This window comes from Suncus etruscus, chromosome 7 (assembly GCF_024139225.1).
Source record: "Suncus etruscus isolate mSunEtr1 chromosome 7, mSunEtr1.pri.cur, whole genome shotgun sequence".
Classification (NCBI taxonomy): Eukaryota; Metazoa; Chordata; class Mammalia; order Eulipotyphla; family Soricidae; genus Suncus; species Suncus etruscus.
This window is the reverse complement of record NC_064854.1, coordinates 56,602,564-56,619,587: the sequence shown is the minus strand read 5'-3', so window position 1 is coordinate 56,619,587 and position 17,024 is coordinate 56,602,564. Positions and strand designations below refer to the sequence as shown.

At 44.3% G+C, this 17,024-nt stretch overlaps 1 protein-coding gene across 1 annotated transcript in view; it reads right to left on the bottom strand.

The window, feature by feature from the left end:
• ASTN1 (astrotactin 1) overlaps positions 1-17,024 on the bottom strand; it is a 185,348-nt gene that overhangs the window by 101,400 nt on the left and 66,924 nt on the right. The window contains exon 2 of the mRNA XM_049776415.1: positions 9,020-9,207. Within this exon, the coding sequence (XP_049632372.1) occupies positions 9,020-9,207 (188 nt within the window). The remainder of the gene's footprint in view (positions 1-9,019; positions 9,208-17,024) is intronic.

Sequence of the window (17,024 nt, the reverse complement as noted above, 5' to 3'; positions counted from 1 at the left end):
GGTTGGAGCTATAGGACAGTGGGGAGGGTACTCCCCACATGCAGACAGGCAAAACTTCAAGAATGGATTGGGAAAGACTGGAAGACAGTCTAGCACTCTATTTTTATGCAGTGATTGCTCTCTCTGAATTATCTTAATTTTAGAACTTTACTTACAAATTGGACCTTTATGTGCTTTTTGAAACTAGTGAAAAGAGCTACTTTGATTTGCTGTGGCTATCAGCAGTTGTGGACATTTTTGGGGAATAACAAGTTTGAAAGAGAAATGTAGTCCATAAGAGCAAATAACCAAGATATTGGAAAAATATATTTTAGTGCATGGTTTTGAGGAGGACTTTTGTCAAAAAAAAAGTGTAACTTTTCCCCCACAGACCTGAGAGCTGTGCCTTTTCTATGCAATCTTACAAACATCACATCAGAATCAAGATGGCTGATTCCATGGACAGATTAAAATGTACATGGCAATGAGCGGTCTTAATTTTGTAGTTTTTTTTTAATTATACAATAGATAGTTAAAAAATGAAAAAGATGGGCATGTATCCAACCCCTTAGCATTCAATTCTGACACCCAAGTTGGAACATACCAAATTAAATGTGAAATTATCATAGAAGCCACCTAAGATCAACCAACCAAATCAACAACAGAAGGATCAGCTAGCAACAAACAGCTTTAGTAAACATTCAGAAAATGACATAATGACCCCATCGTGAGACATAACAATTTTCACAAATTTTCTTTTCTTTTCAGGAATTAATTTTTTTTGGATCATTCCACTACCATTTAGTTGTAACAAGTAATATTAAGTCAATTATTCATACCTGCCAAGGGGCAGGGTAGGGAAAGGGTGGAAAACTGGGGATAATAGTAGAAGGGGGTCAGAGTGATAGCACAGTGGTAGGGCGTTTGCCTTACACACAGCTGACATGGAACGAATTTGGGTTCGATTCCCGGTATCCCATATGGTCCCCTGAGCCTGTCAGGAATGAAGAGCCAGGAGTAACCCCTGAGTAACACCAGATGTGGGCCAAGAAAAACAAAAATATAAATTAAATTAATAATTGCTTTATTTTTTAAATATGTATTTATATTGGGGCCACACCCAGCAGTGCTCAGGGGTTACTCCTGGCTCTGTGCTCAGAAATCGCTCCTGGCAGGCTTGGGGACCATCTGGGATGCCAGGTTCTGAACCTGGGTCCATTCAGGGTCAGCCACATGCAAGGTAAATGCCTTATTTCTTTTTTCTTCTTTTTTTAAATTTTTAAAAATTTTTTTTAATTTTTGGGCCACACCCAGTGATGCTCAGGGATTTTTTTTTTCTTTTTGGTTTTTGGGTCTCACCCAGCAGTTCTCAGGGGCTATTCCTGGCTGTACACCCAGAAATCACTCCTAGCAGGCTCGGGGGACCATATGGGATGCCCAGATTCGAACCACCATCCTTCTGCATGCAGGGCAAATGCCCTTCCTCCATGCTATTTCTCCAGACCGAGACATTCAGGGATTACTCCAGTCTATGTGCTCAGAAATCACTCCTGGCTAGTGGGATCATATGGGACGCTGGGGATCTAACTGAGGTCCATCCTGTATCAGCAGCATGAAAGGCAAACGCCCTACTGCTGGGCTTTAGCTCTGGCCCTTAAATGCCCTATTTCTGTGCTATCTCTCCAGCCCTTAGTAATTGCTTTAAAAATAAAAAAAAATAGTGAAAGGAAAGTCACACTATAGATAAGATGTGTGTTGGAACATGGAATGCCAGAAATAATGGTATTCTGAGCAACTTTGTCAGCCACAGCATATAAACATGTTTGTTGTTTTTTTTTTAAGTCCACTGTGTTTGAACAAGTAGAAATCATCCACAAACCACCAAACCCTCTGGGCAGGATAAAATTGTATTTACAAATTCAGATCCTGTTCCTATTTCTCTTATCAATTGGAAATAAATTTTTTTTTTGTGAACAGGAGAGATAGCACAGTGGTAGGGGTGTTTGCCTTGCAAGCAGCCGATCCAAAATGGACAGTGGTTCACATTCTGGCATCCCATATGGTCCCCTGGGTCTGCCAGAAGCGATTTCTGAAGACTTTGTCTTCATGGAGCTCATCAATATTTCTCAGTCTGTGCTTGCATTTCACTGAGTTTCTGACCACCACAAGCAGCATTGTCAACACCTGCCACGAGTGACAATCATAATTGTCATCCATCCATGGGGGTCTGCCTGAAGTGAGTGAGCTATAATCTTGCCCAGTGCAAACAGAAACATCTTTTTTTCTGCCACACTGTTTGATTTTTAGCCTCTGCTTAGGTTCTCAGGAAAATGTCCGTGCAACCCCACTGCCTATTGTTAATAATAAAGTTTTATTAAGACACAGCTCCACTCATTCCTTTTTCTACTGCACAAGGTCATGCTAGCATTTCAAGAGCAAGAGTGCAGACATTGGAGAGCCTGCAAAGGACTTTCCTGATATCTGTTATCTTTGCAAGTCTGTCTGTCTCTCTTTTTTTTGGTGGGGGCACACCCAGTGACGCTCAGGGGTTACTCCTGGCTATGCACTCAATAATCGCCCCTGGCAAGGGGGACCATATGGGACATAAGGGGATTGAACCAAGGTCCATTCTAGGCTAGAACATGCAAGGCAGAGGCCTCACACCCTGCGCCACTGTTCTGGCCCCTGTCTGTCTCTTTTTTAAATATACAAATCTAACCTGTCTTCAACCAATGATGTAAAGGCAAACTTCAGCCCTATAAGCAAATCCCAAAGCTTCTGAGCTGGGAAGAAGGCAAGGGAGGTCTGTATGACTAGAACTGACTTTCTCTACCTTTTCCTAGCCATGGCTCCTTTCCAATCCTGCTTCAATCCTATGGCTCATTGCATCCTTCTGGTTGATCCCCAATTATCCTCGCCCCTCTCCTTGCCCCTCGTCCTGTTGTGGGCCTCTGGGTTATTCACAGAGGCCTCTGGTGAAAAACATTGAGGTGGAGGGAAAAAGTTGGTCTTAGAATTGGAACCTGAACATAGCCACCAACAACAACCTTCCCTTTGCTGTTGTGATTAGAGGAAAAACGGTCTTGGTCGACCTGGATACCAGGGCCAAACAAGGATTCCCTTGATGACATCATTGGTTGGATCACCAAGCAAATAAATTAGTGAAGTTCTTCCAAGGATGCAAGGAGTTGGGTGATGAGCTACGCCAAGGGAGGTCTGCTTGGGAACCATGTGAACATTGACACAGAGGTGGCTGAATCAGGCACTGGAAGAAGACGCCTTCATATAGGTCTTGTCAGGCCTCCTTGCTTCTGTTCCCCCAAAGTCCCTCTGCTCCACCCCAACTCTAACTCCTCCTCACTCCTGGGACTGCTCTGAAAGGTTGCTATGATCCTAATAGCTTCTTTAGCTCCTTGCAGTGGGGGCCCCTATAAATCCCCTGTTACTGCACTTCACTATAGGCAGCTTTCATGCTCTCCCCCAAGAGCTTACCAAGTTAATATTTACTGGGGATTTCCCAAGGAGCAGACAATATAGGAAATACTTAATAAAAACCAGCTCTCCTGGACTCCGTCCAACAGTCCGGGTGAACTGATATGATTAAAGAGGGGGCCAGAGAGAGATAGTACAGTGGGTAGGGTACTGGCCTGATCTGTGGCTGATGTAAATTCAATCTCTGCTACCACATATGGTCTCCCTAGTCCTGCCAGGAGTGACCTCTTAGCAAAGAGTCAGGAGTAAGCCCTGAGCATCAGTGGCTATGTTCCTAAAACCTCAAAAATTAAAAGTAATTAAGATGAGGAAAGTATGTTTGACAAAGAAAGAGAGAACAACTTATCCAACTAAATCTCAAGAGAATCCAGTCTGTGGCTGAGCAAAGAATCAGATGAGACTTTCTCAAAACAAAGCTCCAACAAGTTTGCATCTCCTGACAGCTCAAAAGTCACTTAAAACAGGGACCAGAGTGATGACACAGTGGGTTGGGCATTTGCCTTGCATGTGGCCAATCTGGATTCAATCCCCAGCATGCCATATGGTCCCCAGAGCCTGCCAGCAGTTAATTTCTGAGCGAAGGGTCAGGAGTAACCCCTGAGCACTGCAGGGTATGGCCCAAAAACAAACAAACAAACAAATCATTAGAACAGATGATACCCTGTGCAACATCAATGATATTAGTGGCTTTGGTCCAGGGCCAATGCCAGGCTATTTTGCAAGTTGGATTGTGGGCACAGGGCACAGCCTAGTTCCAACCCTTTACAAGTGCTCCTAAAGCCTCTACCTCAGCCATTTACTGCCTGATTTCTCTCGATGCCTTCCTACCTTTGCAGGCAAATCAATTCTATCCTGAGTGCTCAAAACAGCTAAATGAGCCCAGCCTATCTCTTGAAAGGTGGATGATATGGGCTGACATGGATGTTTCCAGATCTCAACTTGTAGCAGGGATCTGGAATCTAACACCAGTTCCTTGATCTACCCACACCATCTTGATGCTTGTATTTTCCCCTTTGAAACCTCAGGATTGACATGGGAGCAATGGAAGAATGAGTTGCTATTCCCTGACATTGCTAAGAGAATAGATTAAGATTAATCCACTAAAATAACCTCAGGTGCTGCCTGGGGAACCAGCTCTTCTTGAGTAGGAATATTAGCAGGGTTTGGGGTTGGATGGCAAGACCAGGGGTGAAAGCCAGGAATCCCCCTCTAGAAGGCATGTACGGTCCTACCAAACCCTATGACTCTGTCTCTGCAAGGTCTTATGAGTTAAACCCCACAGAGTAGGAAAGATTCCTGCTTCTAAAGGACCCTCAAATCTTTCTAGAATGAAGCTGCTGCAAGGAAACTTCTGGGATCTCAAGCAAATGAGCCCATATTGCTAAAGGGAATATGATATCAAGTTGTGGCAGCACATTAGCACATTCTGATGAAAATCTGGCCTCTTGCTCTGGCCCTCACTGTTTGGAGAAGGGGGAGATAGGGATAGCTCCAGGCCTCCCTGAGCTTCAGGAAGAGAAACAGCATGTTGTCAAGGGAAGAAGGAATGAATGGAAAGAACTGAGGCCTGTTGAGTCTCACTGCAAGTAGCTCTGAGTTTGCTTAAGGGCCTATCTTCAATGTTAAGGATTAAGGATAGAGTGATAGGACAGTGGGGAGAGTGTTTAACTTGCATGTGACCCACCTGGGTTCGATCCTCAGTATCCCATAGGGATCCCAGAGCCCACCAGAAGTAAGCCCTGAGCACCGGTAGGTATGGCTCCAAACAAACAAATGAAATTTTCTTTGTAAATATTGAGAATTTACATCTAGATCAAAGATTCCTTGAAAGCTGTCTCTTGTCTGATTCATTTCCAGGCTCCTTAGCAGCAATGTTGAATGAAAGAATCAATATCCAAATGAATGAATGAGCCAATGACTCTTAAATCAATGGTAGGTCAATAAGGCCCAGAAAATGCCTTGCTTTTCCACCAAAGCAAAGTGTGTCAATATAACTGAAGCAGCCCAAGTGAATAATAGGGGATTAGAGGTCTCAACTCTCCAGTGTAAGAATGCAGCTTGCCCTTTCCCCTAGTGCCAATAAACCTGCTACCAGCCATGAGCTACCATTACCGCCTCGTCAGGGTGAACAGGTGAATTAAGCAGGGTTGAAGAAAACTCAAGCTTTAGTGAGGGGAACAGGGGGCACTGTTCTGAGTGGCCCCAGGAAGCAAGTGCCCCAGTTGACTTCAGTGGGGTTCATGGAGAATCATGTTAGCACGCTGAATGACATAATGGGGGAGAGAGTGTTTGGAGTCTCAGAAGATCAAAGCCAACCAAACAGCCAAAGCTAGAATATAGAACTCAGTGAGAGTCAGACAGGGCCAGAATTTCAAAGTGACAGCTCCCCTCAACCCTGAAAATTGAGGTAGGGGCTGCCAAGATCACCTTCCTGTTCAAGGATCCATGAAACTGTGGCTCTTACTTGTACTCATTTTTCTTTTCACAGAGTTGGGAATTGAACCCAGGGCCTCACCCAGGCAAGGAAAATGCTCTAGCACTACTGTCTCCTGCACCTAAACCTGGTTCTAGTTAGACAAGTGCAAGCACCCTTCTTTCTCTCTCCAAATTGCCCTTCAGGTGCTTTCAATTTTTCTGGTTTGGGGGCCACATCCAGTGGTGTTCAGGGCTTACTTCTGGCACTGAGCTCAGGGATTACTATTGCTGGCATGCTTAGAAGAACATATGGAGTGCTGGGGATTGAATCCAGGTAGGCCATATACAAGGTAAATGCCTTAGCCTTAGTGTTCTCTCTCTAGCCTCCAAAGCTCTGCTGCAAATGACCCCACATCATTCTGCAGCTGAGGTGAGGCAGCTTCCAAGAAGCTTAGGGAATTGTGCTCCAGGGATCACATAAATGTAGGAAACAGTCTCTTTCCCACAACTGAATGTACTTAAGAAATGCAAAATACAAAAATACAAAAAATACAAAAATACAAAAAATACAAAAGCCATTGTACTGCCAATGAGAATGAAATCACTGAATAATATATACAATATCAGATTGGAGAGGTAGTATAGGAGGTAAGGCCTCTTGTCTTGCATGCAGCTGACCTGATTCAATCCTCAGCAACAAGTTATGGTCCTCCCAACCACCAGCACCAAACACCTTTCCCCTGATATATATGCATTATGGAAGCATTTTTTGTTTGTTTGTTTTTGGTTTTTGGGTCATACCTGGCGGTGCTCAGGGGTTACTCCTGGCTGTCTGCTCAGAAATAGCTTCTGGCAGGCATGGGGGACCATATGGGACACCGGGATTCGAACCAACCACCTTTGGTCCTGGATTGGCTGCTTTCGAGGGCAAACGCCACTGGGCCCGGAAGCATTTTTATATGTACTTGTGTAGCTCAACTTATATACATTTAGGAGTCTATTAGCACTGCCTTCTTTAAATATCATCATAGAATATATAAATAAAGCATTAAAATTCTATAATAAACCATTTAATCCTTTTACCTCCTCGAAGTAAAATAAGTAAAATAATCTAGTTCATATGATAAATGAACAAAAATACAATCTAGATGTTTACTTGCCCATAGATAACATCTGCCATCTAATGTTAAGTTGAATTAAAACCTGACCTGACTTGGAGTAACCAATTTACTTATAAATGGGAAATACCTTCACTTGTGCTGGAAACTCCCACATCAATTTTCATTTGAAGAATTTTTTCTTTGGCCTGCGCTTCCTCCAGAGCTAGCCAAAGAGTCTTCCTGTGTACTTTTCTAGTTCTAAATGTCAATTATCTTGCAAAACTGGAAATAAATCTCTATAGCCAAGTCTGAATCATGGAGGAGGTTAAAATACATCGTTTGACCCTCCAAGCAATAATACCAGATTTCAGGAGGGAAATCCAATTATTTGACGCAAGGAAAAAAAAGTATAGCTCTTTGGAGGGGAAAAAAAAAGATAATTCAAAAAATTTTAGGATGTGATTGAAAAATCAGCAAGGCAAAAGGTTTTTCAAAGTTTCAAATTGCCAAGTTGCTAGCTGAGGTATTGGTTTTCTGCAAAGCTGGGGCTTTGCTGATGGCATATTTCTACGGCAATGAGAAGAAGAGACAACTTACACATTCACATTCAAGCGATGTCACGGGGTTACAAAAGAGTCTCTTTTTTTTATTATTCCCTTTACTTCTCATTCTCTCATTATTTACAATTGGTGTTCGAAACAAAACATAGTAAATGCAAAAAAAGAAAAATAAATAGTGGGGCCCTGCCATCGAAATGAGTAAAGTGGAAATAAGCAAAGGAGAAAAATGGAAACCTGAAGGTTTTCACAGAACCATTAATTCTCTCTGCACATATTGGAAATGCTCAGGATTAGCCACTAAGCCTTTAAACATACATTTTCTTAACAAGTGAGAATGAGCCAGGGATAGTCATGATTTGATAATAACCTCACCGTTCCTCTTTTTCCAATTAGGCTTGCGTGGATCCAAACTGAAGACTGATGGTTACGGTTAATGAAAAAAAAAAATTGCCCGCAACTGTGTAATTTTTCCGAATGGGGTGGGTCTAAGATTTTATTTAACTGAGGTTTTCTGCCAATCACTTAAACTGAGTCCAAGGATTTTTCACTTCTTACCATCATAATGCTATTATAAAATTCCAGATGCTTCAAATTGGCTGTGTATTCCTCCTTCTCCTTCTTTCACCCTACCTCCTCCTCCCTATGTCACCCCTCCTCCTCCTCAATTATTATTATTATTATTATTATTATTATTATTACTATTTTGGTTTAGAGGTCACACCAGTGGCGCTCAGGGGTTACTCCTGGTTCTACACTCAGAATCACTCTTTGCAGGCTCAGGGGGATGCTGGGGATGGAACCCGGATAGGCGGAATGCAAAGCAAATGCCCTCCCTGTTTTTTAATTGGTTTGCATTTGTTGACAATATTAGAGGATTCCTTAATAACTCTATGAAGCAGAGTATCCAACACTGAAAAATCCTGTACTTTCCAAAATCAAGAAGATAAGATTCCTGAGTGGGTAGAGAGGGGAGAAAGGAGAAGACAGCTTGGTGTCAGCCACCAGGTGGCCAGGCATAATCCTTAAATTCTTTTTGTTTTGTTTTGGGGCCATACCCCACAGCCCGGCTGCACTCAGAGGTTATTCCGGGCCAGCACATAGAAATCGCTCCTGGCAAGCTCAGGTGGGCTTATGGATGCCGTGTACTGAACCCTGGATCAGCCACGTGCAAGGCAAATGCCCTACCCACTGTGCTATCGATCCAGTCCCCACAATCCATAAATTCTGATAGATATGTCAAGTTTCTAAGACACTTCTCCTATAGTCCATCGGAGACTGGTCTATACAAGATATTCCACATCTAAATAAGTCCCTTGTGAGACCGACCAACCAAGCCACCATGATGGAGCAACTGTTATCACCTTAACATAGACTCAATATGACCAATGGATCTTGCAAGGTTTACATCTATGGCTCTGCCACTTTCAATATTAAGGTCACGTAAGCCACGATCAAGGTCAAAGCTGTTCTTACCATGACTGAGATGTGCAGAATCCTCAGCTCTTCTTCTGCGGACTCATGCTGGGGCTCCTCTGTGGGATCTTGACCTGGAAGGCTTGGGGCACCATCTTGGTGATGGATGTGGAAAAGCAAAGTGCCATTCTCCAGCCACTGCTGCCGCCAGCGCACTAGAGGGATGTCCTCCGTGTTCCCTGAGATCTCTGGAGGGCAGACACCAAAGGGACATGTCAGAATAGCTATGGGACCACCCTGAATCTTCTTTCCAAACTCCAACACTGGGAGCAATTACCAGGAAGACATGGAAGACAACCAAGAGGCCCTAGAAGAGTTAGGTCAGGATTAATATAGTTCTAAAAGACAATACAGGATGGGGCTAAAGAAACAAGAAACAAGGGCATTTTCCTTGTATGTGGGCAAAGAGGGTTCAATCTCTGCCAGTCTATATGGTCTCCTGAGCCCTGCCAGAAGTGATTCCTGAATTAAGAGCCAGGAGTAACCCTAGGAATCTCTGGGTGTGGCTCCCAGCCAAAATAAATAAACCAAGATAAATAAAAATAAGCCAGGATAAATAAAAATAAAAGCAAACAAAGGAAAGAGATCCCAAGAAGAAGATAATATCCCACCCCATGAGTCTTTAGGTCATTATTCAGAAAATCAGGCTCCCTCCAGGAGTAACCCCTGAGTGCTGCCAGGTGTAGCCTAAAAAAAAGAAAGAACATCAGACTCCCTGGCCTGCTGAGAAAAAAGGTGAAGGTGGAAGTTCATGTTCTACTCTAACTTTCTCTGATCAAGAATATCTTTCACAGAGCAGAATCTGAATCCCTTCATCATCCCAAGAGGCAAATCTAAGGATGCTAGCCTCTTGTAAAATTCAAAGTATGAGTGTCCTCCAAACAATGATACTCAGACACACAGTACAACCATCAAGGAAAGTTGGTAGTTCAGGGGCACTACAGGAATAGTCCTGGGAGGGGACAGTGGCCACACAGTAGAGGTTCAAAGGTCATCTCTCAAACCATGGCCATTGGCTACATGATCTGTGCAAGTTGGATGATACTTATAGGGGCAGGGAATGAAAATAAGTTTGATTTTGTTCCACTCCTTTGGGCTGCCACACAGGCACTTACTGGATTGTGAGGCCCCATTCGCAGGTAATGTGCCATCTTAGTGACTACAACGTAACAGACACCTTACAATGTAGCTTTCATTGGGGGCCAAAATTCACTGTCAACTGATGCTCCCAAACTAAGCCTGGCCATACTGAGACCCACTTCTCAACAAAGACAACTAATAAATTGGCCTTTCCCAAACTTACTTTGGTTTCCCAAACAGTTTCCTCTAACAACTCCTCTGCCCAAAAAACAAGTATTTCATTAAACATATTTTGGCTGAGAAAATGGCTTGACCAGATTTCATTTAAAAATAGAAAATAGGGGCCAAAGCAATAGAACAGAGAGTAGGGTGTTTGCCTTGCACAACCCAGTTTTGATCTCTGGCTTCCATATGGTCCCATGAGTCCGCCAATAGTGATTTCTGATCACAGACATAGGAGTAACCTCTGAGCACCTTTGGGTATGGTCCAAAAAAACAAAGAAAGGACATACCAAAAGTAAAGTGTTTGCCTTACAAGTGGTCCACCCTACTTTATCACGAACTCTACATAGGGTCTCCTGGACATCCCTGGGAACAGCCACTGAGCACAGAGACAAGAGTAGTATCAGGTATGAGCCCAAACACCACCAAATAAGGCATTTTCATTCATCTCCCCAATGGATCACCTCTTGGTCTCCAAACAAATTACTCCCCCAACATCAAGTCAATATGACACCTTTCAAATGGTTTCCTCATCAGGGATCACAGTGATGAAGACTCAAGTTGCCACTTTAAATATTTATGAAGTTTGTAAAATCTCACACTGTTTGGAATGGGGGTGCCAAAGGTCTGCTGCATTATTTGCTTGTTTGGACATTTACACATTCATTTACCAGACAGACAAGATGCAGGACCAGGCCCTGTCCCAGACACTATGATGTTCAGTCACATAATGTTTAGTCACATGTTCAATGGCCAAGTTCCAAGGGATGGAGCACATACTTTGCCTGTGCTGAGTTCAAATCTGGACACTGCATCAGACTTTGAGCACTGCTAGGGAAATCCCAGTAAATACAGCCTGAGTTTTCACATGTTCCAAAGCAGCTTTCTATAAATGAAGACTGTGTCGCTGCATGTGCCTCATAGGCTGGTAGGGACACATGAGGGTGTGAGCAGACTCTTGCACTGAGTCCCCCAAAACACAGGGGATGGGGGGGTCAAAGAGGAAGGAACGGAGGAATTCACCTTCCCTTAGTCATCATTCTAATTCCAGTTTCCAGCATGCCTGGCAGTGCTTCTACTTTTGTGGTTAGTTTAGGACACCCAACAGGTGCCATCCCACCCCATGCTTCTTCTTGGAGTCCCCTCAGTCTCCCAGAACCCTATCTTCAGAGGGTCACTGAAGTAAGCTGGGAGGAAATAGTATACTGGGATAAAAGAGTCTCTCCCAAAGGTGCTTTCCATCCTCCAACACATGGACCATTTGAAGGCCAACCTGGGAGCAAATTGGGAAAAGGGGCAAAGATCTTAGAAAATTAATTTGCTGGCTAGCTCTGCCCATGACTCCATTAGTAGTCCTATAGTTCCTGCAGGACCCTTCCAGTACATTGTATAACTAGGGAGCTCAATACAAGACTTGGGGGTCAACTGGTAAGAAGGGGGAACCACTGGAAATAAACAAGGTGTGGAAAAATGTTGTTAAATACTGGCTTTGCTGGGGTTGGAATGATAGCACAGCAGGTAGGATGTTTGCCTTGCATACAACCAACACAGGTTAAATTCCCAGCACCCCATAGGGTCACCCAAGCCTACCAGGAGTGATTCCTGAGTGCAGATCCAGGAGTAAGTACTGAGTATTGTCAGATGTGGCCCCACAACAAAACAAAACAACAAAAGATACTAGCTTCACATGGCTTGGAGCAGCTCAGGATTTAGGGGTGCTTCTATAAAAGCCAGATAAGAGCTGGGGGCAGCTGGGGGCTTGGGGCTAGGGTCCAGTCATGGACTCTCCTGTATCTGCTAGTCCACTTCTATCTTGGGAAGATCTGTGGAGGGGCTAACCTTGGGGTTTCCCCCTAGCATGAGGTCACCACCACCAACTGACACCAGGATCTGTCCTTACAGACACTCAATCTTGCCATTTGCTGCTCCTCTGAAAGTTGGCATTCCAGAGAACCATTGTCAGTACAGAGTGAGACCATAGGCTGGCCCAGTGGGCCAGAAGGAAGCCCTGTATCATTCCCTAGGGTCTCTGCAGTTTGGGTCAGAAGGATCAGAGAGGTCCTGGGCTATGAGGTTTGCATGATTGTTTTTGTTTGTTTGTTTGTTTGTTTGTTTTTTAGTCTATTCATGGATTCACCTGAGATGCTGAGATTCCTGACACCAAGAATGCGAAGGAAGGAAAAGGAAGCAACTCTAAAGATAGACTCACACCCCCTGTACCCTGTAACCCCTGCTGTCCTGGTTGCCATTGGAAAATTCCTGATGAAGATGAATGAGAATAAAAAGCCAAAATTGCAAATACTGGCTTCATCTTCATTTAATTTACCCAAGGCAGAGCAATGACACTATCACCCCTTCTCTTCTCTGCTTTTTTTTGGGGGGGGGGGGACTTCTAAGAAGTACTCAAGAGGCTTAGGGATCCCACTGTAGATCCTCAGCTATTGGCATGAACAGTTCAATGTAAAGTCTTGAAGATGTGGAGCTGCTCAGATCTTCTGGTACCAAGAATGCCAGGGGCCATGCAACAGGGGTTTCCAGGGTTGCACCCAGCAACACTCTGAAAACTTGGGGAAACCCAGCAATGCTGGGACTCGAGCTCAGATTGGGTGCAAAGCTTGTGCTATAATTGCTAAACGCCTATTCCTTGTCTCTCTTCTGTTGGTTTTTATCTTCTCCCACCAGTAAATTTCAGGGTCTGAAAGACATTGGTTTGCCAGACGTGTTCAATATGGCACTTGCCAAAAACCATTAAGAAGTGGCATTAACTTTCAGCACCTTTTAGAAGAAAACAAACCAACAACTGGTTTCAGGGTTAATACCAGTCAGGGATCACTAATGAGCCTGCAAATTTGTATCTCAGTATCGAAGGTGACCCCATTCTTAATGTCTCCAGAAGGGCAACTTGAAAGACCCCCTCATCTCCCCTCCACCTAGCGACAGCTGTCCACAGGCATCCTGGCCATCTGTGAAGGAGGAGGAGAAGGAAGAGGGAAATTCAGAAGAGACAAAGGAGGAGGAGGAGGAGGAGGCAGAGAGCAAAAGACAAAATCAAGATGCTGCACTGGCCACTGGGACCCTCTGATATGGCTCCCGAGTGTGGGGACCTTACACCCCAAACAAGGTACAAATGCCAGAAACACCAGTGGTTCTTTTATTTTGCTTGCAACTAACTGATATCTGGAGATGCCTAGTTAAGTGGACCTCAACTTTGGAATGAGGCCAATAGGGCATGGTTCCAGGAAAATATTTGGGGGTCCAACTGAGTCGGAGTCTCTTTATAGCTCATTCTTCATAGCTCACTGCTCTGGGACTCCTCCTTTCTATTCCTTCTTGCTCTCCTGCTCCCAACCAGGCTGGAGAAGAGCCCAAAATTCAAGTGGCTCATCCCAGGAGGAACAAGTCCCATTCCACAGATATAGCTGCCTTTTTCTGGAACTTACTTTGGTGTATCTGGAACAGAAATATCCACTTGTGAACTGGAGTAGGATCATTGGATTTCTGTTCTTCTTGCTGGGGGATGTCAACTCTCAGGACTAATTCCAGCACACCCAGAAGGAAGTGTTAAGGATCCAGAAATGGAAGATGCAATGATTGGCTCAAGAGACTAGGTGTGGGTGGCTGCTCAACCTCTCCTGAGACCCCTTTTTCTCATTTCCAAATGATGGGGCTGGCAAGTCCTTCCTATGGGTTTCTCCTTCTCTAGTCCTGAATCTATGGTCGTGAATTAGGACGATTGCTGTGATGTTTAGCCCCACCACCACATCAAGCCCCCAAATGAAGAAAGCTAAGCTTATCCTGTGTGGACGTCTCCGGAAGTTTTTCAAATGAGATTCTTTTCTTCGGTAGTTGGAATCACTGCCAGCTCAATCCATAAATTTAGAGTCTGGCTGTGTTGAAATGTATGATGGTGCCCTTTCACAGCGGGGTCCCCAAGAATGAAGAGTCACCTGCATGGATATGTCTATCATACAATGTTCTCCAATCAGTTCTCTTTGGGTCAATGGCATTTTTGCGCAGGAGGGGATTCATGGGTAAAAAAAATAATCCTAAACTGGAGCAATAGCACAGTAGGTAAGGAAGTTTTGCCTGGCATGCAGCTGACCCAGGTTCAATATGCAGCATCCCACAGTATCTCACAGAGAATGACTCCTGAGTCCCCAAGAATGACGCCTGAGCACAGAGCCAAGATAACTCTTGAGCACCACTGGGTATAGCTCAACACAACAACAACTACAACCTGGATCTTTTTCAACAGCGACTGCCTCCGCCTGGTACTTAGAAAAATCCTCATGGCTAACTTGCTTTTCAAGCTGCCCCCATCCACAATTATTTCTCTGTTCTCAGAAGGTTAAGGTTAAGGTGGGCAACAATAAATTGACAAAGAAAAGGGAGTCTAGGGAGGGAAAATAAGCCCAGAGAAGCTTCCCTCTGGGGGTGCTGGAAGCTAAAATGCAAAGAGGTCGCTGTCTCCATCAGATTTGTCGGGAAGCAGCAACCAAGCTTTCGATGGACGAGTCTGGAAGTAGGTCGGCTCTGTGTGTCTGCGCTGCCATGAATAGCAATTGAGCAACCACATCTTCAAACATTCTATTTACCTTGCCAGAGAGGAAGAAAACATCCCTGGGGGGATGGGGGGGGGCAAGAGACACAGCCAAAAGGCTCGACTCTCACCAGAGATGAAGCTTCATCTTCATTCAAATGGCTTCTGATTCACCCCAAATGCTTTGCTTGTTCCCATCCCAGTGTTTCTCTGGATCTTTTCAAACCTCTGCAAAGAGTTGATCCACATGCAGCTTATTAAGTCTCATTTGAAAAGAAAGCAGGGGGGTATGGGGAGGAATTAAAAAAATATAATAAAGCCCAAAGCTCTTAGAAGTAAGCAGGGTTGATTATTGGAGCTGCAGATGCACCGGGAAGAGACATTTTTAAATAGATCTCATCGTCTCCTCTACTGCCACCCCACTGACCTTTGTAAATTGAGATAACAGCACACATTTAACAGAATGTGACATCCAGTACGACGTGTAATAATATTTAAAGTCTGTAATGTTAAAATATGTATTTATGGATCATTTCCTACATTGGAATGAGAATAAGTCCTTTTCAAGCGAGTGCTCTCGAGACTAGATTTTTGATGCTAGCTTTGTGGGTTCCTTAGGTTCGGGAGACCCTTTGCCAGCAGGATGGTTTAGAAAGAAGGTGGGGTGCCAGGAGCTGGGGAAATTCAAGGTGCAAAGGGCTGTTTTCTTCTCATTTTGGTCTTTCCTGAGCAAAATGCTAATTATTATTCAGGGAGGCCTATTTCCACTCCCCAACAATTTTCACAAGGTGCCCTGATCTGGTTGTTGGCTTTCACAACAACTGGACAAAGACATCAATGGTGACGAAACAGCAGCTGCAAGAAACAGAGGGGAGGAGAATGGCTACTGTGTATAGTCCAGTCTACCTTGATTCTACACCTTTCTGGGTAACACTCATTCCCTGAACAGTTCTGATCATCAGAGAATGACTCAACTGAAAGGAAAAGATGTTGGGCAATCTCCATGGACAAGCCTGTCCAATAAGTTGCCAGAACACAGTTCTCACAATCTGGGGTATGACTTGGCATATATCCAGTCACAGGCATAAAACTGCTTAAAAGTCATTCTCTTTAGCTGACTTACCTCCAGTTCATAAAATGAGGGACTGGGGTGGAGGAAGACTGAGCTCTCTTGGCTTCCAGGCCTCGATTTCAACTCCCCATTTCTGACATGTGAATCTTGGACAAAGTTCTCAAGAATAATCTGGCATATCTTGGACACCAAGAAGCATAAGTGCAACCAGCATCATTAATGCTTGGATGGGCCCCTTTTCAGCCACCTGAAAAGTCAGCCTTGAATACATTCAATGCCTCAAAATGGCTCCAACCTTCAGGGAGTTGTCTCAGCTCAGGAAGCATTTAAGAGAACAAAGAAGGTGGAAGATGGGAATCGCAATCATGGTCAACACTTGGGGTTAGACGTGTGGTGGGGATGGAGGTAGGGTCAGTTGTATATAAGGCAAATGCCTAACCCTCTGTCACATCTCTTGAGCTCTGACTAGCCCCCTCAGATTTATTTATTTGGGGTGTTTTGGCGGGGAGAGGTGCCACGCCCAAAAATGTTCAAGGTGTTACTCCTGACTCTTCACTCAGGAATCACTACTATTGGTGGCACTCGGGAGACCATATAGGATGCTCAGGATTGAAACCTGGGTCAGCAACATGCAAGGCAAGCGCATTATACACTGTACTATTGATCTGGCCAGGGACCCCATTTTTACCTGTGGACTCCCACAAAGTCTTTTTTTAGTGACATCTTTTTTTCTGTAACCTGCATTATTCCATACCTTGGGATAACCCCTCAGAACAAATTCCAAATGCTTTATCACTTTAATTTTAGGGAAGGGGACCATATCTGGAAGGGATACACTTAACTTGGCACTCAAGAATTACTCCTGCTGGTGCTGGGGGAACCATATGGAATGCTGGGGACTGAACCCCAGGGTGCAAGGCAAAAACCCTCCCTGCTGTCCTAACACTCTGGCCCCCACCCTGCAGAGACAAAGTAGCTTGGCTTCCTTGGTCAGAAGGTTGCCATAGCCACAAAGGTGCTCATTGATGCCTCCACACTCTTGTATTCACATCAGCTTTCCATGAGAGCTAGAAATGAAATCTCGGGAGAAA